The following is a 20535-nucleotide window of genomic DNA, read 5'->3' as shown; positions in this document are numbered from 1 at the left end:
TTGACATCATTTCTAAAAGCTCCAGCAGATAGAGAAATATTTGTCAGCTTAAAGGGTGGATGGGGGCAAGGGTAAGTGTGGCTAGTCCTACAGCAACAGCAAGGGTGGAAATGATGCTGTAACTTTACTGCCTAAGCGGGAGGGTTGTGACTATGTGCCTATCTATTGGTTCTACTGGCAGGATCAAGTATGTGACTCTTTTCTGTAATCCCTGGCGTAGCATGTGGGGAGGTGCATCGCAGGAGTAAATACACTTGTCCGGTTGCAATTAACAAAACTTTAATTTTGACAGAACGGTCCAAAGACACAAACAATCCAGCAGGGAGGCATTATGCTGGAAACACTCACAGTTCTGTGCAAACTTGTAGATTGGAGCAGGTTCGGATGCATCGACAGAGTCTGTCTCCGAGGGCAGAATGTGGCCTGACCAGTCTGAGCCTAATGGGGAAAATTCCATTGCAGGATGGCATGTACCCAGGCTGTCCCTACTCGTCCAGAACCTTTCCCTACCACTATTCATTCTCCCTGACAGACAGATGAACTGTCCCTATGCCATCCACTTTGTAAGAAGGCACGCCAAAACCAAGCACTTAAAAATGCTCTGCTGACCCAAGATGGCCACCAGGATCACCTGAATGCAGTGTAGCCATCGCAACGCTGCCTAGAGGACCAAGGAAATCATAGAGGAACCAGGTTTCTCTTGACTTCCTCTCCAGCTGCAGTACCATTCAGGCCAAGTGCCATCTACAGTGGAGAACAGAGACTGATCCTGCCTACAAGCAGCACTCTCACTGGTAGAGGACGAGCAGCTCACTGAGCCAATCAGACGGTATTCTTAGTATGCTGAAATGCAAACATGCTTGTAGACAGAAGAGCAGAGTGATGATGTCATTGGTGTGCTGCTGCTTTTTCATTATTCAGGGGTTAGGCCCCATACACACGATAGAATCCATCCGCAGATAAATCCCAGCAAATGGGTTTCTGCGGATAGATCCTATGGTGTGTACACGCCAGCGGATCTGTTTCCGCGGAGAAATCTCCTCTGGGATGGATTTCAGCAGATCGAATATATGCTGTGCTGCACAACATATCCATCTGCTGAAATCCATTCCAACGGATGGATCCGCTCGTCTGTACAGACTTACCGGATCCATCCGTCCAAAGGGATTCCCCGCACGCGTCGTAATGATTTGACGCATGCGTGGAATTCCTTTTATGACAGCGTCGCGCCCGTCGCCGCGTCATAATAGCGGCGACGGCGCGACACGTCATCGCCAGAGGATTTCAGCGCGGATTTCAATGCGATGGTGTGTACACGCCATCGCATAGAAATCCTCTGAAATCCTCGAGAGGATTTATCCGCGGATACGGTCCGCTGGACCGTATCTGCGGATAAATCCTCTCGTGTGTATGGGGCCTTAGAGTGGGTCCAGGACCAGGCTGTATTGTGGTTTGCCTATATTTCAGCTTACCCGTTCTTTTAGATGTGGTGGCTGCCTTAGTTATGTTTTGTTTTATGTTTTTTTTTTTTTTTTCAATTTCCTTTTATTGATTTTTTACCAAATACAAAAACTTTTACATTTATACATAATTCCTTAAAAATTTACATTGTTCCTATTGGTTATTCTATATATACAAAATCTTGATGAGTATCTGTCAGTTACTTTATCCTTAATCCAAAAATAGTTTTCATCATTTATCTGCATATACTCCTATTATCTTCCATATCCATTCATCCTCTCATCAAAAAACAAAAACAAAATTTATTTCCACTTCATCTACATTTCGTATTTCTCCCGATTTTCATTTATATATATTCTTTCATTCCTTCCGAGAGCTGAAAATTCCTCCCATTTTTGCCATATTTGCCATATTTCTGGCATTTGACTCTTTATATATCCTTCTTCTCTTACCTGTTTTCCATATATTGTATATCGTTCATTTCACATATCAAATCTGCTATATTTGGGCTTTTATTTTCTCTCCACTTACGAGCTATTATTGTTCTAGCAGCCGTTGTCATGTGATGAAAAATATCCTTCTTTATACTCTTAATTGAGTCTGGAATCAAAGAAAATAAAGACATTTCTATATTTAGATTCCTCTCTACTCCCAATACTTTCCAAGATATCTCCTGAACTTGTTCCCAAAAATTTCTCACCAGGTGACATCTATACCAAATATGGTCCATAGTCCCCCTTTCGACCTTACATCTCAAACATATGTCTGTTTGTCCACTATTTATTTTATTTAACGCTACTGGGCTCCAATACCATGTTGTTGTTTTTTTTTACACCTAGAGTGATAGAGTGATGGAGGAGCAGTGTTTTTACCCTAGGAAAAGCCAAAGAACACCTCTCTCTTTCCATTTTCCATAATTTAAGGGGAAATGTACACTAATCCACAGAGATAGCTGGAAATAAGAAAAAAATAAGTAATAGTGCAGCACAGGCAGGGAGGGCAGGAATATGGAAATATTTACTAGACCAAAAAATGGCAAATAAAATAATATTTTAATAAACATTTTTATTTTTATTATACTCTCGTCCATTTTGCAGCTAAAGTCTGATCTAGGACCAATCTTGCCCCCCCCCCCCCCCCCATTTCTAATATTCACCCTTAAATATGGATGTGGCTTTAGGAGTGTTTCTAATTCTTGCTTTCTAATTCTAGCAAATCAAATAAGTTATCCTTTACATTCACTTGAAAGAAGAATGTGTTATAATGTTTTGTGGAAAGATGTAACTGTTTTATGCTTTTTATATTTATTTCTAGTGAAAATGGACATCTAAAACCAGAAGTAAACACAGCACAGCAAGAGACAGAGCCAAGCAGTGAGACCCCTGCAGGCACAAGTGCGACACCCACAATGTGGCTTGGAGCACAAAATGGCTGGTATGTCAGTGTTATTGCATTATTGTGTTAATGCATTTCATTATTATGCTTTGGATTAAAACCATTACTTTGCTAAAATTGCCATATATTTAATAAAACTGCCCTCCATTTGCATGAAGATCTGAAATGTCATGTTGGTTAATGCAAGGCACACAAATTAACACATCAGCAAAAAAGCAATTGCAGCAATTGGCACATCAGACAAAAAAAAATGCAGTTGTAAAAAAACCTGAAAAATAAAATAATTGAAATATAAAAATGCAGTTGTATACATTATTTTCTATAGATGTGCAGACCCGCACTGTCTTGCAGTGTGCCCTGCAGTACATCCAACAGGTATCCTACAGACAATTGTTTCATTGTTCTGACTTCCTTCATGGGTAAAAAAGAGAAAATTGGTTTGCTGCATGTTTTTTGTGATGTCTTGTTAATGTAGCACTACCCCCGGAGGAGCTACTGGTTTGTTTTGGGTGGCATATTTACCTCGTGGCTCTCCGAAGTCCTAGGGGTGTATGGTGCATATAGCATGAAGTGAAGTAATGTCCACAACAAATGTCTTTTTCTGTGCTCTTTTTTACCCAGCCGGGTAAAAACAATAAACTGGTGGTGAAAGGATAGAGTTGAAGGAAGAAGAACAGCAGATTCAGGCGTAGTATTTGGAAACAGTCCTGCTCCCATATGTAACACTTTCTGCACCACTCCTGCCTGAGTGGGCTTAGCGTACCCAGACAGGCCTCTCTCACTGACCTGGCAGCCGGAGTATCACTCGAACCTTTTTCTGGGAAAAGTCTCTGCCACAGACCCTCCTGGAATGGACTTGAACTTGAGGAAAGGTCTCTGCCACAGACCCTTCTGGAATGGACTCAGGCAGACAGCTCTGCCACAGGCCTTCACTGATTACAATTACGGAGACAATCTTCCTTCCTTGCAGAATTGTGCCTGGATCTCGTTCTTCTAGTTGCCCAGGTACCGACTGACAGGTGATCAATCCTTCAGTGTCTGGCTACCTTGATCCCCGGTGGTTTGTCGTAATCCTTTTGGATCGCCACAGATGGACTCCCCACCGAACAGCTATACCGCTTGGGATCTTCAAGAATGGGAACCCAGTCGATCACTGGGTCCCCGCCGCTGCTCAAATGTTCCAGACCAACATGGTCCCGAAACAAAAGAACCCCCGCTTGGAACGCATGCCCTGGCCAGGTAGGCCATAACGCTGGGGGGCCGTGATGTGGTCACCCTAAAGGTGGGTGCCACACTGGAAGAAGACGACCCAGACTCAATGGCGTCTGTCCCATAAATACACTCTCCCAGCATGCCCAGCGAAGAAAAATCCCTCCTGATTGGCTGCTGGAAAAAAGCACCCAAGTCTCGACTCCACTGCTTCCATCTACTGCACTGGGGTGGGAAGAACACCCCAGTACAACAGAATGAGCCCACAGCACAGCCAAGCTGAGACAGAGACCTGTTTTGAACATAACAATTTGGATCAGAGTCTACTAATACTCTGATCACCCTCTAAATTTCAATAACACCGGTACTTGTAAGTAACCAGGCGCTACATTAATAATCCTCGAACATGGACTGATGATACTGATCTGTTTTTCTTTTTTATGCATGCTAGTCTCCATATCGAAAACAAAGAGGTTACTAAAGTATGAAAATTCTCGTACGACAGAATACAAATTTGGAAATTATGTGATGTATTTGTATTGTACTGGTTAAATGAAAATCTGGTATTGTATGAGAAAAAAGTTTGTGTTTGTCCTTTTGGAAAATTTCGGACAAAAGCTGTGTACTAACGATCAGATTATCGTACGATCGTTTCAAAAGCGTTATTTTTTGTACGACATTCTGATCACATGTGCCCGACTTAACGATTGATAAGAGCATATAGTGTATAAACCACTGATGAACAATCCCTTTCACTTTGCAGGCTGTATGTTCACTCAGCTGTTTCCAACTGGAAAAAGTGTCTGCATTCGATAAAGCTAAAGGATTCAGTATTAAGTCTTGTGTAAGTACATACTGGCCTCTTTTTTATCAGTAGAGTATTGGTGCTTATCCATGATGAACACATTGATCTGTTACTCAAGATATTGCTCTTTCAAATACATTACATTTTATAATTTAAAGTGGATGTAAACCCTCACATATACCCAGTGAAGTAAACAGGTGATACACAGAGCTGAAACAAATCTCCCTCTAAAAGTTTTACATGTATATCTGCTGTATTCAGCTTCATATACTGTTTACAAAGTGCACATTGTGTTAGAATTTTCACTTCCCCATTCAGCAGTAGCAGTGTAGTGTTGGATTACACTGGAAATCAGCTGATTGGAGGAAAAGCACACACCCCCCTTCACATAGGCAGAGACTTTAAGAGTTGTCCTGTGAGTAGAGCAGCTTTCTGCTAATCTATTTATAGCACCCACCCTGACACAAATTTCAGGCTGGTTTTATCATATGTGTTGGAGAACTTGTCAGAAGTTATTATGCTGATAACAGAAGAATGGGACAGGAGAATGCCATGGGACTTAGTGCTTTGAAGAGAGATAAGAAAACACTGCAGCTTAGATTTCATGAATCGGGTTTACATCCACTTTAAAGCAGTGGTGGTCAACTTACTCAACTTTATATAGGGGTCTCAAGTGGCGTATAACATTGCTGAGGGCCACACATAATATTCAGTGAATGCAATGCTACAAAAGCTGTCAAAGACTGGAGACATGCAGGAGGAGATGGTCAGAGACTATAGACATGCTATAGGAGATGTTGGCGACTAGTTGTTGGAAACGCCTTGCATGAGACTGCTAGAGATTGCTGCTATTACAACCCCTTTTGCAAATCACTGCTTAAGTATTTAGGCTCCCTACAGCCCCCTTAAAAATTACTTGTGCCACGTTTCAATAATTCATTCTAGATCCATTACAGTATTTAAAAAAAAAAAAAAAAAAATAGATGGACAAAACACACAAACTAAACTACTGTAAAAAAAATAACATTCTACAGAATGCTTTCCATTGACTTGAGTAAGCATCTAGGTAAGGAACAGGCAGGTTCATGTCTGCAGGTAGTCTCGGGACAAGGTCATCTAGCGCCCAGGGCGAACATGCTAAACTGCGGCCCTCCCTGTCCACCAAGATGCATTATGTGTCAGCAAAAATCCCCCCCCCCCAAAAAAATGTGCATGCTTACCCCGTAAACATAAGTCCCCCTCCTCCCAGTACACATCAGCCTCCCTGTTGAAATCCCTACTCCCATCCACCAAATCCCCCCAGCACAAATGTCCCCCTAGCACAATTCCTCTACCCCTCTAATTCCCCCCCAGTACAAATCTGTCCCCCTATACCCCCTCCTAGCAAAAATCCCCCCCCCCCAAATCATCCCTACTAGCACCCCACCCATCATAACAAGTCTTATTCCCTGCCGCCTCCCAATTTCTCCCTGCTAACACAAATCCCCCCCCCCAATAGGGTGCCCACGTGTCCCGGATTGCCCGGGACTGTCACGCAATTGACATGTCTGTCCTGGGTCCCGGGCACCTTCTTCCCGGGACAATACAATGTCCCGGAATGAAACAGAGGGCACAGCCAACCCCTACTAACTAATAACTACATTTCCAGAACTGGTTTCTAGGGCCAGCGCTGCCTGGCATCTTGCAACCAGTAACAATTTACTCTCAGACAGTGAGACCGCGAGCGAGGCCTGGGCCTAGTGCAACACTGCTGTCCCCACCCACCTCGGCACCTCCTTCTTCTCCGGCACCCAGCGGCAAGCAGCAGTGACTGGTGTGATCTTCACTCTCCAGATAGCGACGCCACTCATTTCCTTCTATGCACGTGGCTCATGCAGAGGGAGTGAGAGCAGCACTGCATCTGGTGACAGGCTATGGGTGGCAAGCGGCACTGCATCTGGTGGCGAATGGCACATTCACCTGACAAATAACTTTAATTCACCATCAACCCCGAGACTACATTACCACCCTCATCTTTTTTGGGGGAAGGTGAGAGGGGGTGTGTCCCTGAATGGCAGTTTGGAAATGTGGTCACCCTACCCCCCAATCTTCATGCAGTGCCCCCCCTTCCTCAAATGAATCCACAGTGCCCAGGGCGGCCGTCCCTCCTGCCCACCCATTGTCCCGGCCCTGTCTGCAGGGGACCTAAGGGACCCACAGTAGGTGCCAGCACTGCTAGTTGAGTACCATGGAACCTAAATGAGTCTGACTTTTAATATTTTTAAGTTCACAACAATGCTTAGTTTTCAGGTCTAAAATTTTTTAATTAACTTTTTTATCCCTTCGAGTCCCACTGACATCTTGGCATTTGACAACTAAATGACAGTGAATGGTGGTGTTATGGATTAGAAACATTTGTCCAAATTTGCATATTAGCCTGCACATCCAGCGTTTGTCTGACGAAAAAGTCAAATGGGCTGTTGAAAGCACCGTACTAACGATCCGAAAATCGTCAGACAGCTCGTCTTCAGACTTCTCATTCGTGATTTTCGCACCACGTGTACGAGGCCTTACTGATGATAACTCTGTCCTGACCAGCGACTATAGTGACTGAAATCTCAAACTCATTCCACAGGGCTTGTATCCAGTAACATTGTTTTGACACTAGAAAAGGCTCTAATGCCGCGTACACACGACCGTTTTTCAGGTTCTAAAAAATAACGTTTTTAAGGGTCTAGAAAAAACAATGTTTTTTTCAACCCGATCATTAAAACGACCTTGCCTACACACGATCGTGAAAATAAAATGCTCTAGCAAAGCGTGGTGACGTACAACACGTACGACGGCACTATAAAGGGGAAGTTCCATGCTTTAGCGGATTTCGTGTTAGTAAAAGACGATTTGCGCTTTTCTGTCTGTTAGAGCGTGATGAATGTGCTTACTCCATTACGAACGGTAGTTTTACCAGAACGAGCGCTCCCGTCTCATAACTTGCTTCTGAGCATGCACGGGTTTTTCACGTAGTTAAAGCCCACACACGACCATTTTTTACAACCTTAAAAACTACAACGTTCAAAACATAATTTTTTAGAACCTTAAACGGTTGTGTGTACGCGGCATTATAGCAATAAAACTTTGCATGGATTTATTTATCTACCAATTTTCCTTTTCTCAGGCATGTCAAAGGACGGGTTTTGGTGGCTCTAGCAGATGGGACTTTGGCTATTTTCCATCGGGGAGAAGGTAATAGCATTTCTCGACTGTTATATTTTCACTTGTGCTCCTAATAACTTTGCTGCTTGAGTATAATTTTATCTTCCTTTTATATTGAAAAGACCGACAGTGGGACCTCAGTAATTACCACTTGATGGACCTCGGACACACACATCATTCCATCCGGTGTATGGCTGTAGTATATGACAGAGTCTGGTGTGGATACAAGAACAAAATACATGTGATTCAGCCCAAAACCATGCAGATAGAGGTAACCAGAGAAGACCAAAGCATCCAAAGAACTTAAGAAATCATGGTGGTATATTGGGTTACTGGGTTATTCAGGCAGTCACAGGATTTTTCTTCTAATCTGGATGTATTAGCTAAACATATTGGCCCAGATTCTCGTATATGGGCGTAAAACTGTGCGGGCGTAACGTATCTGATTTACGTTACGCCGCCGCAAGTTTTACAGGCAAGTGCTTTATTCACAAAGAACTTGCCTGTAAAGTTGCGGCGGCGTATCGTAAATCACCCGGTGCAAGCCCGCCTAATTCAAATTAGCCGGGTAGGGGGCGTGTAGCATTTAAATTAGGCGCGTTCCCGCGCCGAACGTACTGCGCATGCGCCGTCCGGAGAATATCCCAGGGTGCATTGCTCCAAATGACGTCACAAGGACGTCATTGGTTTCGACGTGAACGTAAATGCAGTCCAGCCCCATTCACGAACGACTTACGCAAACAACGTAAATTTTAAAATTTCAACGTGGGAACGACGGCCATACTTAACATTGGTTGCCCCTCTTATAGCAGGGGCAACTTTACGCCGTGCAAAACGAACGTAAACGATGTAACTTCACTGCGTCGACCGCTCGTACGTTTGGGAATTTGCGTATTTTGCTAATTTGCATACTCAACGGGGAAACCGACGGAGGCGACACCTAGCGGCAAAAAAATAAATTGCATTTAAGATCCGACAGCGTAAGAGCCTTACGCCTGTCGGATCTAATGGATATCTATGCGTAACTGATTCTAAGAATCAGTCGCATAGATACGACGGCCCAGATTAGGACTTACGACGGCGTACATTGCGTTGCGCCGGCGTAAGCCCTTTGAGAATCTGGGCCAATCTGTATATAGACTGGGATGGGTTTCCTTTATGCCGCGTACACACGATCGGAATTCCGATTAAAAAAGTCAGATAAACTTTTTTCATCGGAAATTCCGATCATGTGTACGGGCCATAAGAATTACATTTTGTTTACATTTTGTTTGTTTTTTGATCAAGAAACTTTTGTAATGGAGTTTGAAGTTTAGGGGCTATTTTGCTGTATGGCATTCTTAGACATGCAGATGATATGTAAGTAGCTCCTTCAACCCAAATGGTTTACCCAAGTTTTTGGCTAAGCTTTTAACTTAATTTCCTATCATCTGTGCCCAGTCTTGCCACACAGAGTTAATCCAGCTCTGAGCAATCCTCTTTTTATTGTTCAGGGAAATAAAACAGACTTCCAGATAAAAAAAACAAAGTCCTTGCTTGAGTGACAGGTTATTTACATCTCGTGCACTGCTTGCAGACATACACAGCTTCTGTAAAAAGTGCTCAATTCACATCCCCCTCCCCTCTTCCCTCCAGCTCTATGTATATTCTGATGGCTGTTGCATTTTCTCATGGCACTGAACTGTGACTCACCCCTTATTTTGAAAACATTTAATCAAAACACAGGGGAGGGGATGTGAATTGTGCACTTTTTTCATAAGCAAGGACTTTGGTTTTTATCTGAAAGCCTGTTGTATTTCACTGAACAATAAAAGAGGATTGCTCAGAGCTGGATTAACTCTGTGTGGCAAGACTGGGCACAGATGATAGGAAATCTTATACTCTACTTTGTGACATCAAAAAAAAAAACATCCACTTTAAGGCTCAGTTCACACTGCTGTGATGGCAAAGTCGTATGACTTTATGCCTGTGCCTTCTTTCCGACTCGATCCGACTTGGATGTTATTTAGGAGCCTGTACAAGGACAGAAATTGAAGTCAGACCAAAGAAGTACAGGAGCCTTTTCCAAAGTCGGAGCCACTTGTGTAGCATCAGTGAAGACGGCTCTCATAGGAAAACATTGAATTTGACATGTCATGCGATGCGACTTGGGGTCTCACAAATCGGATACCATGTCGCAGCAGTGTGAACCAAGCCTAAATGTGCTTATGTAGAATACTTTTTCAACACATGATCGACAAATATTTATTAATGAGTAATTTTCTTCTCTCTGGCTTGCAGAAGTCATTTGATGCTCATCCTCGGAGGGAGAGCCAGGTGAGACAGCTGGCCTGGATCGGGGATGGAGTGTGGGTATCGATTCGGTTAGACTCCACACTCAGGTTGTACCATGCACACACCCATCAACACCTTCAGGATGTGGACATTGAGCCTTACGTCAGTAAAATGTTAGGTGAGTGGCCTAAGGTATGGAAGTACTTCTGACAGTGTTCAAAATTGATCGGCTCATGTTGCAGCTCCATAGGAAAGTAATGAATCAACACAGTGCTAATTCCTTGCATACAAAGTCCCCATTCTGCAGGGAAACAGAAACTGCACTTCCTACCGTCTCCTACCACTGATGCGTTTCACTTGCTGCTGGGGCTAAATCCTAGAGCTTTGGGATTAGGCCCCAGTTGCAGGTGAAACACATCAGAGGCAGGACGTGGATGGAGTGTTCTGCCACTGTTGACAGAATACAATTTTTGTATGCAAAGGATCATCAATGTGTGGATTTATTACTTTCATTACTTTCCTATGTAAACAATGCAAGAAAATTACGGGAACATTTATTTTTTGAAAAGAAACTGCAGGAAAAATCGGTGGTGCTAGGAAGAAAGTAGGGGAGCTAAAAGCACAGTCAGAGGGAAGAATCAGCCTTGTCCCCTCATTATGGTTCATGTGATATTTTGCCACTGCTCCATCCATTCAATCTGCAGCTGCAATAACTAGGACTGTTTATATAAATTATTGACCTGTAATATCAGTCTTCAGAGACTAAAAACCTCTTGGCTTCCCTATTAAAATGTCTGACAGGACTGTCTGTTTTATCCATAGTAACCCATCATATTCTAGTTAGTGATACTATCCCAGGCAATACAAAAAGAGGTAGATTGGCTGCTATAAATAGTATAGTTCCTCCTGCAGACCCTCATGTATGTGACCTACTATTCTCGGCCTTTCACAACCAGGGTGTGCCACAGCACCCTGGCATGTCATCTGGGTGCATCAGGGGTACTGCAGCATCCTGGTTGGGTAAAAAAGTAGAGGCATGTGTGTATGTATATTTATGTATGTATGTTACTTTTACTCCTGACCCCTACACACTTTATGAAACACATTTCTGACCCCTACACACTGTACAAAACATTCTCCTGACTCCCTACACACTGTATAAAACACACTCCTGACTCCCTACACACTGTTTGAAATACATTCCTGACTACTACACACTGTATGAAACACATTCCTGAGCCCTACACACTGTAGGAAACACACTCCTGACTCCTACACACTGTAGGAAACACACATTGATAATGATTGATTCCTGACACAATTCTCAGGGCGAAACCCATTTCTGCCGTTTGACCCAAATTGTAATGGTGAGACATGCAAACCAGAGAGCCTAAAAATTTCACATCCTCACCTTTCAACATTCAGCCAGCAAAGAGGGCAAAATGGAGCCTGTGCGGCTTCCTTTATTAACAATATGAAAGCGTAAGCATACAGATTGGTCAGTTTCATACAATTCAGCCCCTTATTACACGCTCCCCTGTGACACGTCACACATTCCACAGCACATTTCAGCCTTGTGTGTGATGTCCATTGTACAGGGGTTCTTGGTCAGCTCAGCAAGGGTTTTTTCTCTTCAAAGTCATTTATGGACATAAGTGAATCAAGAAGGAATGGGGGTTTGAACACATCTGGAGCAAAGGGGGGAGGGGAATGGCAGCTGAACAGCACTTCTTTGTCTCTTTTTCAATGATGACTTGTAACTTTAAAACTTAAAGGAGTTCTCTGACCTAAAACTTTTAACCCCCGCTGTGCCCGGGCTGTAAAAATATACAAAATAAACTTTCACTTACCTGCCTACGATCCCCCGTTGTTCCGATATCGCCGTCCCGTTCTCCGGTCCCGGTCTCTTCCGCTTCCTGTGTGTCGGTGACTCATAGTGCGCTCAGTCTATCAGCGGCCGCGACGGGACATTGCTGCGGCCGCTGATAGGCTGAGCGCACTATGAGTCACCGACACACAGGAAGCGGAAGGGGCCCGGGACCGGAGAACGGGACGGCGATATCGGAACAACGGGGGATCGTAGGCAGGTAAGTGACAGTTTATTTTGTATATTTTTACAGCCCGGGCACAGCGGGGGTTAAAAGTTTTAGGTCAGAGAACTCCTTTAATATCATATCTGATTTAAACTCTTTAAGGGAAACAAACACTATTGTGATATATATTTTTCACACATGCATATATAGATAATGAATATGAAAACAATATAAAAATATAAAAGAAATTAAAAGAATATAAGAAGAGAAAACATTTCAGTGGTTCTAATAAAATAATTAGCTTAACATAAACATAAATATTCATTTTATTTCACTTCCATCACAACTCCTGACCCCTACACACTGTAGGAAACACACTCCTGACTCCTACACACTGTAGGAAACACACTCCTGACCCCTACACACTGTAGGAAACACACTCCTGAGCCCTACACACTGTACAAAACACACTCCTGACCCCTACACAGTGTAGGAAACACACTCCTGACTCCTACACACTGTATGAAACACACTCCTGACCCCTACACTCTGTATATTACTTTTAATCCTGACCCCTACACTCTGTACGAAACACACTCCTGAGTCCTACACACTGTACAAAACACACTCCTGAGTCCTACACACTGTACGAAACACACTCCTGACCCCTACACACTGTACGAAACACACTCCTGACCCCTACACTCTGTATATTACTTTTGATCCTGACCCCTACACTCTGTACGATCATAACTGCTTTTCGAAATTAGCGGGGGATGTTTTTTCGACTGGGTGCCTCGAGACTAAAAATACTTTTTAAGGGTTCGGTGACTGAAAAAAAGTTGAGAAATCCTGTATACGTGGTTTACTATGCAATAAGAATAAAGAAAGTTGTATCCATTGTTGCTGTTTGGATTCCTCCAAGTCACTCTTTTCTCTTTCACTATCAGGAACTGGAAAATTAGGGTTCTCCTTTGTGCGAATCACAGCTCTGCTTATTGCCGGCAATCGTCTTTGGGTGGGAACAGGAAATGGAGTGGTCATCTCAATTCCCCTCACAGAGAGTAAGTTGTAAAGGATATTTCTTATAAAGCGGCAAAGTCTAATTGTTTATGGTTTAGGTTAAAAGGTTAACGGATTACATGTCAAAGGTGTATATAGACAGAAAGGGAAATATGGAACCATTGCAGCTAAAGTGAACCTGTATGCAATTTTATTGTGTTAAAAGCGAGAGGCCTGCTTGGGGTTGATATCAGAAGCTATTACATTTATTAGCAGCAAAAGTATCTTATTTGTCCCTCTCTGACTATGATTTACTTTGTGGCAAGGGCTTGACTTTCCCTGACTTCATGGCTAAGCTCTGCCAGCTGCCATTCCACGGACCATGCAACCTCCTAGAAGCTGTTATTAGCATTTATTTTTCTGCTCTTAAGCCTGGTACACACGAACGGATTTTCATCGGACAAAGCGTAGGACTTTTGTCCGAAGGACGTTGGCCTTGAACTTGTATTGCATACAAATGGCAGTGCATTGTCAGTCAGCAAACACGAAACAACATGGTTTTTCAGCTCTTTAGCGCCACCCTTTGGCCAACTTCTGCTAATGTTGTGTTATGGTGAGCACTACTTCTGAGCATGCGTGTTTGTACTTTGGAGTTTTGTCAGACGGTCGGATAATCCGACAACACACATTTGTTGGTGGACAATTTTAACCTGCCTAGCGGTATTCCTGAGTGTGGTTCGGGGTGAGATTTTTGTGCTACTATCGGTAACCCCAAGCCACACTCGGGATTGCCTCGCTGGATGCTGGAAAAGGTTACTTACCTTTTCCCTGGGATCCAGCGATGTATTTCTGCAGTGCACGGCGGCCGGATGTTCCACCTGATGCACTGTTCCCCTGATTCCCTTCCCTGCGACGTTGCGACGCACGGGGGCGGCGAACAGCGCCAAATTCAAAAAAGTACATGAACACAATACATACAGTATACTCTAATCTTACAGATTACAGTACTGTATGTAAAAAATATGTCCCTAGTGGTCTGCCCAGTGCCCTACATGTTCTTTTATATAATAAAAACTGTTCTTTCTGCCTGCAAACTGTAGATTGTCCATAGCAACCAAAAGTGTCCCTTTATGTCAAAAGTGGTTTTAGAGCAGCTAGAAAACAGCGATAATAAATTATAATCACTTGCAGAATTGAGCGATTTGTGGGGAAATTCGTCATAAAAGTAATGACAGCGACAATTCTGCAACTGAGCAAATTTCAGTGTTTTTGATTTGATTACATTATTGAATAATTTTTATTATAATTATATTATTATTTGTTGTAATTATTTATAGTTATTTATTATATTATAATTTATGTTTTTTTTTTTTAAACTTTATTATATCCGAGATGTCTATTAGACTCTGGTTTGGACAGATTTAAGTGAGTTATTCCTAATGCCGCGTACAGACGGTCGTTTTTTGTGATGGCAAAAAACAACGTTTTATGTGATGAAAAAAAAATCCGTTTTTGAAACTTCATTTTAAAAAACGACGGAGCATACACACCATCGTTTTTTCAAAATGCTCTAGCAAAGCGCGGTTACGTTCAGCACGTACGACGGTACTCTGTTCCATTCAAGCTCGCTTCATAACTTGCTTCTGAGCATGTGCATGTTTAAAAACGTTGTGTAAAACGCCAAATTTCCATGCAAAATAATTGTACCGCTTTCAGCACCTAAAATCTGAAATAATAATACCGCCAGGGAGGTTAAAGCATGCTATCCAACATTTGTTGGCGAAAAATCTGACAACAATTGTCCGATGGAGCATACAAACGGTCGGATCTTCCGACAACAGCCTGTCATCGTACAATTCCTGTCGGATAATCCCATCGTGTGTACGGGACTTAAGAAGCTAAATCGTGTATTTCTATGTGTCCATGCACACTACTTTGGGCTATTAGCATTTTATGAGCTTCAGCTTCTAGGAGGAGAGCCTTGGTAAATCATTAACATCACACCACAATACCTACTTTCGGGCTCGGTTCACACCTACGCAATTTGCATTTGATCCATTTCTGCAGTGCATTTTGCGTTTTGCATATGCGTTTTTGCCCCTTTTTTTGCATGTTTTTTAATGCGTTTTTTGCATTTTTTATGTTTTTTTTTGCCCAAATTGTTGGGTGGATTAAAAAATGCAAATCACTGCAAAATCGTGGCAAAATTGCGGCAAAAAAGCACTACTGGCCAGATCCACAAAAACAGGCGTATATTTAGGCGGGCGTAGCGCATCTCATATGCGCTACGCCGCCGTAAAGCAGAGTGGCTCGTAGGGTATCCACAAAGAACTTGCTCCCATATGTGCGCCGGCGTAACGTAAATCTGCCGGCGTAAGGCCGCGTAATTCAAAGTAGGCTTGGAGTGGGCGTGTTGTATGTTAATTTAGTATGACTCCACGTAATTGGCGCTTTTTACGAACGGCGAATGCGCCGTCCGTGGACGTATCCCAGTGCACATGCGCGAAATCACATCGCAAATAGTCAATGCTTTCGACGTGAACGTAACTTAGGCAAAGCCCTATTCGCGAACGATTTACGCAAACGACAGAAAATTCTACGCTGTCCCGACGTCCATACTTAACATAGAGCCAGGGGTTACTCATAGAGCCAGGGGTAACGTTACGCCGAAAACGTAAGAGAATCGGCGTATCTAGCTACTTTATACTCTATGCGGAAATCAACGGAAGCACCACCTAGCGGCCAGCGTAAGAATGCACCTAAGATCCAACGGCGTACTAACACGTACGTCGGTAGGATCTAGCCCCCATTCAGGCGTATCTGGTTTTGTGGATACAAAACAAAGATACGTTGGCGCATCGTAGAACTTACGTGGCGTATCAATAGATACGCCGACGTAACTTCTTTGTGGATCTGGCCCTACATGTTTTTCTGCAGCTTCTCCGTTGAAGTCTATTGAACCAAAAACACACCGTTTTGCTTTTAAAAAAAAGTACCAGACCCTTTCCAAACACGCAGCAGCTGAAAGAAAAGCATAGATGTGAACGTGTCCGATAGGAAACTATGTTAAATGGACTGTAGTGTGTTTCTGCGAAAAGTATTAAAAAAACGCATAGGTGTGAACCGAGCCTCAGTGTGCCTTTCCAGATGCACTTTTACCTGCATTTTTAATGTGTTTGTAATGCTTTTGTTATGCGCTCCAGTGCATTTTTTTTTTTTTGTTCATTCACTTTTCTAAATTTTTATTTTTAAAGGGATATGCTAGCATTTTCCTTGTGTTACTCCTGTCGCTTCCTCAGGACTCTTCAATGTTTGGTGTGTGCATTAGTGTAAAGAATGTCTGCCCTAGGCAAATTCATGATGCTGGCAATTGGGTTCCAGTGCCTTTACACACATTCTGGTGCAAAAAATGCATACTGCTGTACTTTTTTTGAATAGTTAAGGAAAGTTGAAAAATGGCACTAGACATGTAAGGTAAGGATGGGCTCAGGCGTGTTCGGAAACCCGCACGTGTGGAGCCCACCAGGAAGTCTGTGCTGCGCTAATCACAGGCAGTGTGAAGTTTCCCGATCTCTTTCGCCACAGGAAAATGTCTCACTGCCTGCGATTAGCGCAGCGCAGTGCCGACTTTCTGGCGGGCTCTGCATGTGCGGGTTCCGAACACGCCTGAGCTCATCCTTAATGTAAGGTTATCTCAATGGTAATGCTAAAATGTATTGATGTTGATGTACAAAATTTGGTTCCCAGGTAAACAAATACCACCCCACAAGATCTCCATGGTATACTTGGCTTGTAGTGTAATGTATGAAAAATGTAAATTAAAGCGCCACACCACAGCTACAAAGTCCAGATGTGACTTTATTCCAATAAAAGTCAGAGAGGCAATCCAAAGAACTACCAATGTGTTTGAGGAGCCCAAAAACTCAATTTTCAGCAGGGCTAGAAAAACACAAAGACATTTTTTTTTAAATAAAAGCATATCTGGACCTTTTAGCAGTGGTGTGGTGCTTCAGTGTACATTTTTGTTATTGTTTTTATTGTAATGCAGTGAACTAGGGTAAAAAAAACACACATGAAAGCATCCTGTGTGAACAAGCCCTTAGGAGATGGCAATCGATTGAACCCAACCATTAATTTATGGAAACTCATGCAACTAAACCAGGGAGCGACATAGAAGAGTTGTATTTATTTTTTGGCTAATACAGCTAAAGTGGATGTAAACCCGAATTTTATTTTAATTTTTTTTATGTCACAATGTAGAGAATTAGGCCCCATACACACGATAGAATCCATCCGCAGATAAATCCCAGCAAATGGGTTTCTGCGGATAGATCCTATGGTGTGTACACGCCAGCGGATCTTTTTCCGCGGAGAAATCTCCTCTGGGATGGATTTCAGCAGATCGAATATTTGCTGTGCTGCACAACAAATCCATCTGCTGGAATCCATTCCAACGGATGGATCCGCTCGTCTGTACAGACTTACCGAATCCATTCGTCCAAAGGGATTCCCCGCATGCGTCGTAATGATTTGACGCATGCGTGGAATTCCTTATATGACAGCGTCGCGCCCGTCGCCGCGTCATAATCGCGGCGACGGCGCGACACGTCATCGGCAGAGGATTTCCGCGGGGATTTCAATGCGATGGTGTGTACACTCCATCGCATAGAAATCTGCGGAAATCTTTGAGAGGATTTATCCGTGGAAACGGTCCGCTGGACCGTATCTGCGGATAAATCCTCTCGTGTGTATGGGGCCTAAGATTTCCTATCATCTGTGCCCAGTCTTGCCACAAAGAGTTAATCCAGCTCTGAGCAATCCTCTTTTATTGTTCAGTGAAATAAAACGGACTTGCAGAGAAAAACCTTAGGGCCAGATTCACATAGATCCGCGGCGGTGTAACATATCGCATTTACGTTACACCGCCGCAAGTTTTGATTCACAAAGCACTTGCCTGTAAAGTTGCCGCGGCGTAGCGTAAATCCCTCCGGCGCAAGCCCGCCTAATTCAAATGGGGCATGGATCATTTAAATTAGGCGCGTTCCCACGCCGAACGTACTGCGCATGCTCCATTTTGAAATTTCCCGCCGTGCTTTGCGGGAAATTACGTGGAACCGACGTGATTTTTTGAACGTCGACGTGAGTTACGCCCTTTCCTATTCACGGACGACTTACGCAAAAAAAAAAATTTGACGCGGGAACGACGGCCATACTTTAACATGGCAAGACTATCTATACGCCACAGAATAGCAGCTTTAACTATACGCCGGGAAAAGCCGACTAGCGACGACGTAAGAGAATGCGACGACCGCGCGTACCTTCGTGGATCGCCGTAAAAAGCTAATTAGCATACCCGACGCGGAAAACTACGCAAACTCCACCCAGCGGGCGCCGAAGTATTGCACCTACGATCCGAAGGCGTACGAAGCCGTACGCCTGTCGGATCGAAGCCAAAAGCCGTCGTATCTTTGTTTGAGGATTCAAACTAAAGATACGACGCAGCAAATTTGAAAGTACGCCGGAGTATCAGTAGATACTCCGGCGTACTTCTTCTGTGAATCGGGCCCAGTGTCTGTTCCGCCCCCTTGCTGTGAGTGATAGGTTATTTACATACTGTATCTTATGCACTAGCCTGAAGACAGGCATTATTTTTTAATTCCCACCCCCACTCCTTTTCTGAAGTCATGTGGTTACTTTTCTGCATTTTGACTGGATGTTAGTGATCATAGCAGAAGTCGGTGTACGAAATACATAGGAAAAAATGCATGTTGACAAGAGGAGTGTAGAGGTGGGCGGGGAGTTTACTGACATCATGACTCCACCCACCGAGCTCCAGACAACAGATCCACCCACAGAATCTGCAGATTTTCAGTTCTTATAACAGACAGAGGGGAGACATTTGACAGGTAAGAATACATGCAGGAGGCATCTATATCCTTATAGATCAGCACTATGGCAGTAGTTTAGAAAGGATGAGAGTGGCTTTACATCCACTTTAATAGCAATCATTTTGTGGTTTGTATATGGAGTATAGAGTCATTTAAAAAAAGAAATGAAGAGGGATGATTTAAAATATTGATGGCATTACTGTGTATTGTGGTTGCACTGTAGGGCAGCTGCTTTTTTTTTTTACTGTATATATATGCATTGAGGTGCCATTTGGAATAAAAAAAAAAACATAAATAAAATCCATGAACTGCCCGGTAATTGCAAGCAATATTTGGTCTCCTGATAAACAGGATGAAAAGCGCAATTAATTATCCCCTTTGTACCTGCTGTAACACAAAATGTTATAATTTCCTTAGGTCAAAATTAAAAAAAGCATATTTTTTTCTTACTTATGCCTTTAATTTATAAAGGAAATTATACAGGTCTTGAAAAACAATATTACCAAAAGAAACCCCTTTTTGTCCCAAAAAAAACAATATGGGTGTCACTTCCATGTCATATGTAATTACAAAGCCCTTAGCTGATCAGCTTTCCATTTGAACTTCATGGAGGCTGTTACATACATTTTCAGTACTGTTTTGCACCAGTAATGTCATGTAATTACAGGGAGTGCAGAATTATTAGGCAAATGAGTATTTTGACCACATCATCCTCTTTATGCATGTTGTCTTACTCCAAGCTGTATAGGCTTGAAAGCCTACTACCAATTAAGCATATTAGGTTATGTGCATCTCTGTAATGAGAAGGGGTGTGGTCTAATGACATCAACACCCTATATCAGGTGTGCATAATTATTAGGCAACTTCCTTTCCTTTGGCAAAATGGGTCAAAAGAAGGATTTGACAGGCTCAGAAAAGTCAAAAATAGTGAGATATCTTGCAGAGGGATGCAGCACTCTTAAAATTGCAAAGCTTCTGAAGCGTGATCATCGAACAATCAAGCGTTTCATTCAAAATAGTCAACAGGGTCGCAAGAAGCGTGTGGAAAAACCAAGGCGCAAAATAACTGCCCATGAACTGAGAAAAGTCAAGCGTGCAGCTGCCAAGATGCCACTTGCCACCAGTTTGGCCATATTTCAGAGCTGCAACATCACTGGAGTGCCCAAAAGCACAAGGTGTGCAATACTCAGAGACATGGCCAAGGTAAGAAAGGCTGAAAAACGACGACCACTGAACAAGACACACAAGCTGAAACGTCAAGACTGGGCCTAGAAAT

General features: G+C 43.0%; 1 protein-coding gene across 12 annotated transcripts in view; it reads left to right on the top strand.

Annotated features, from left to right (window-relative positions):
• Positions 1-20535, top strand: part of MAPK8IP3 (mitogen-activated protein kinase 8 interacting protein 3) — a 171259-nt gene that overhangs the window by 127354 nt on the left and 23370 nt on the right. For all 12 annotated transcript variants that reach the window (XM_040356645.1, XM_040356642.1, XM_040356644.1 and 9 more), the window contains 6 exons: positions 2776-2895; positions 4829-4909; positions 8025-8092; positions 8185-8333; positions 10343-10514; positions 13320-13433. In XM_040356645.1, coding sequence (XP_040212579.1) covers positions 2776-2895; positions 4829-4909; positions 8025-8092; positions 8185-8333; positions 10343-10514; positions 13320-13433 — 704 coding nt within the window. The remainder of the gene's footprint in view (positions 1-2775; positions 2896-4828; positions 4910-8024; positions 8093-8184; positions 8334-10342; positions 10515-13319; positions 13434-20535) is intronic.

Source organism: Rana temporaria, chromosome 6 (genome assembly GCF_905171775.1).
Source record: "Rana temporaria chromosome 6, aRanTem1.1, whole genome shotgun sequence".
Classification (NCBI taxonomy): Eukaryota; Metazoa; Chordata; class Amphibia; order Anura; family Ranidae; genus Rana; species Rana temporaria.
The sequence above is the reverse complement of the archived record's forward strand: the minus strand, read 5'-3'. Positions and strand labels throughout refer to the sequence as shown.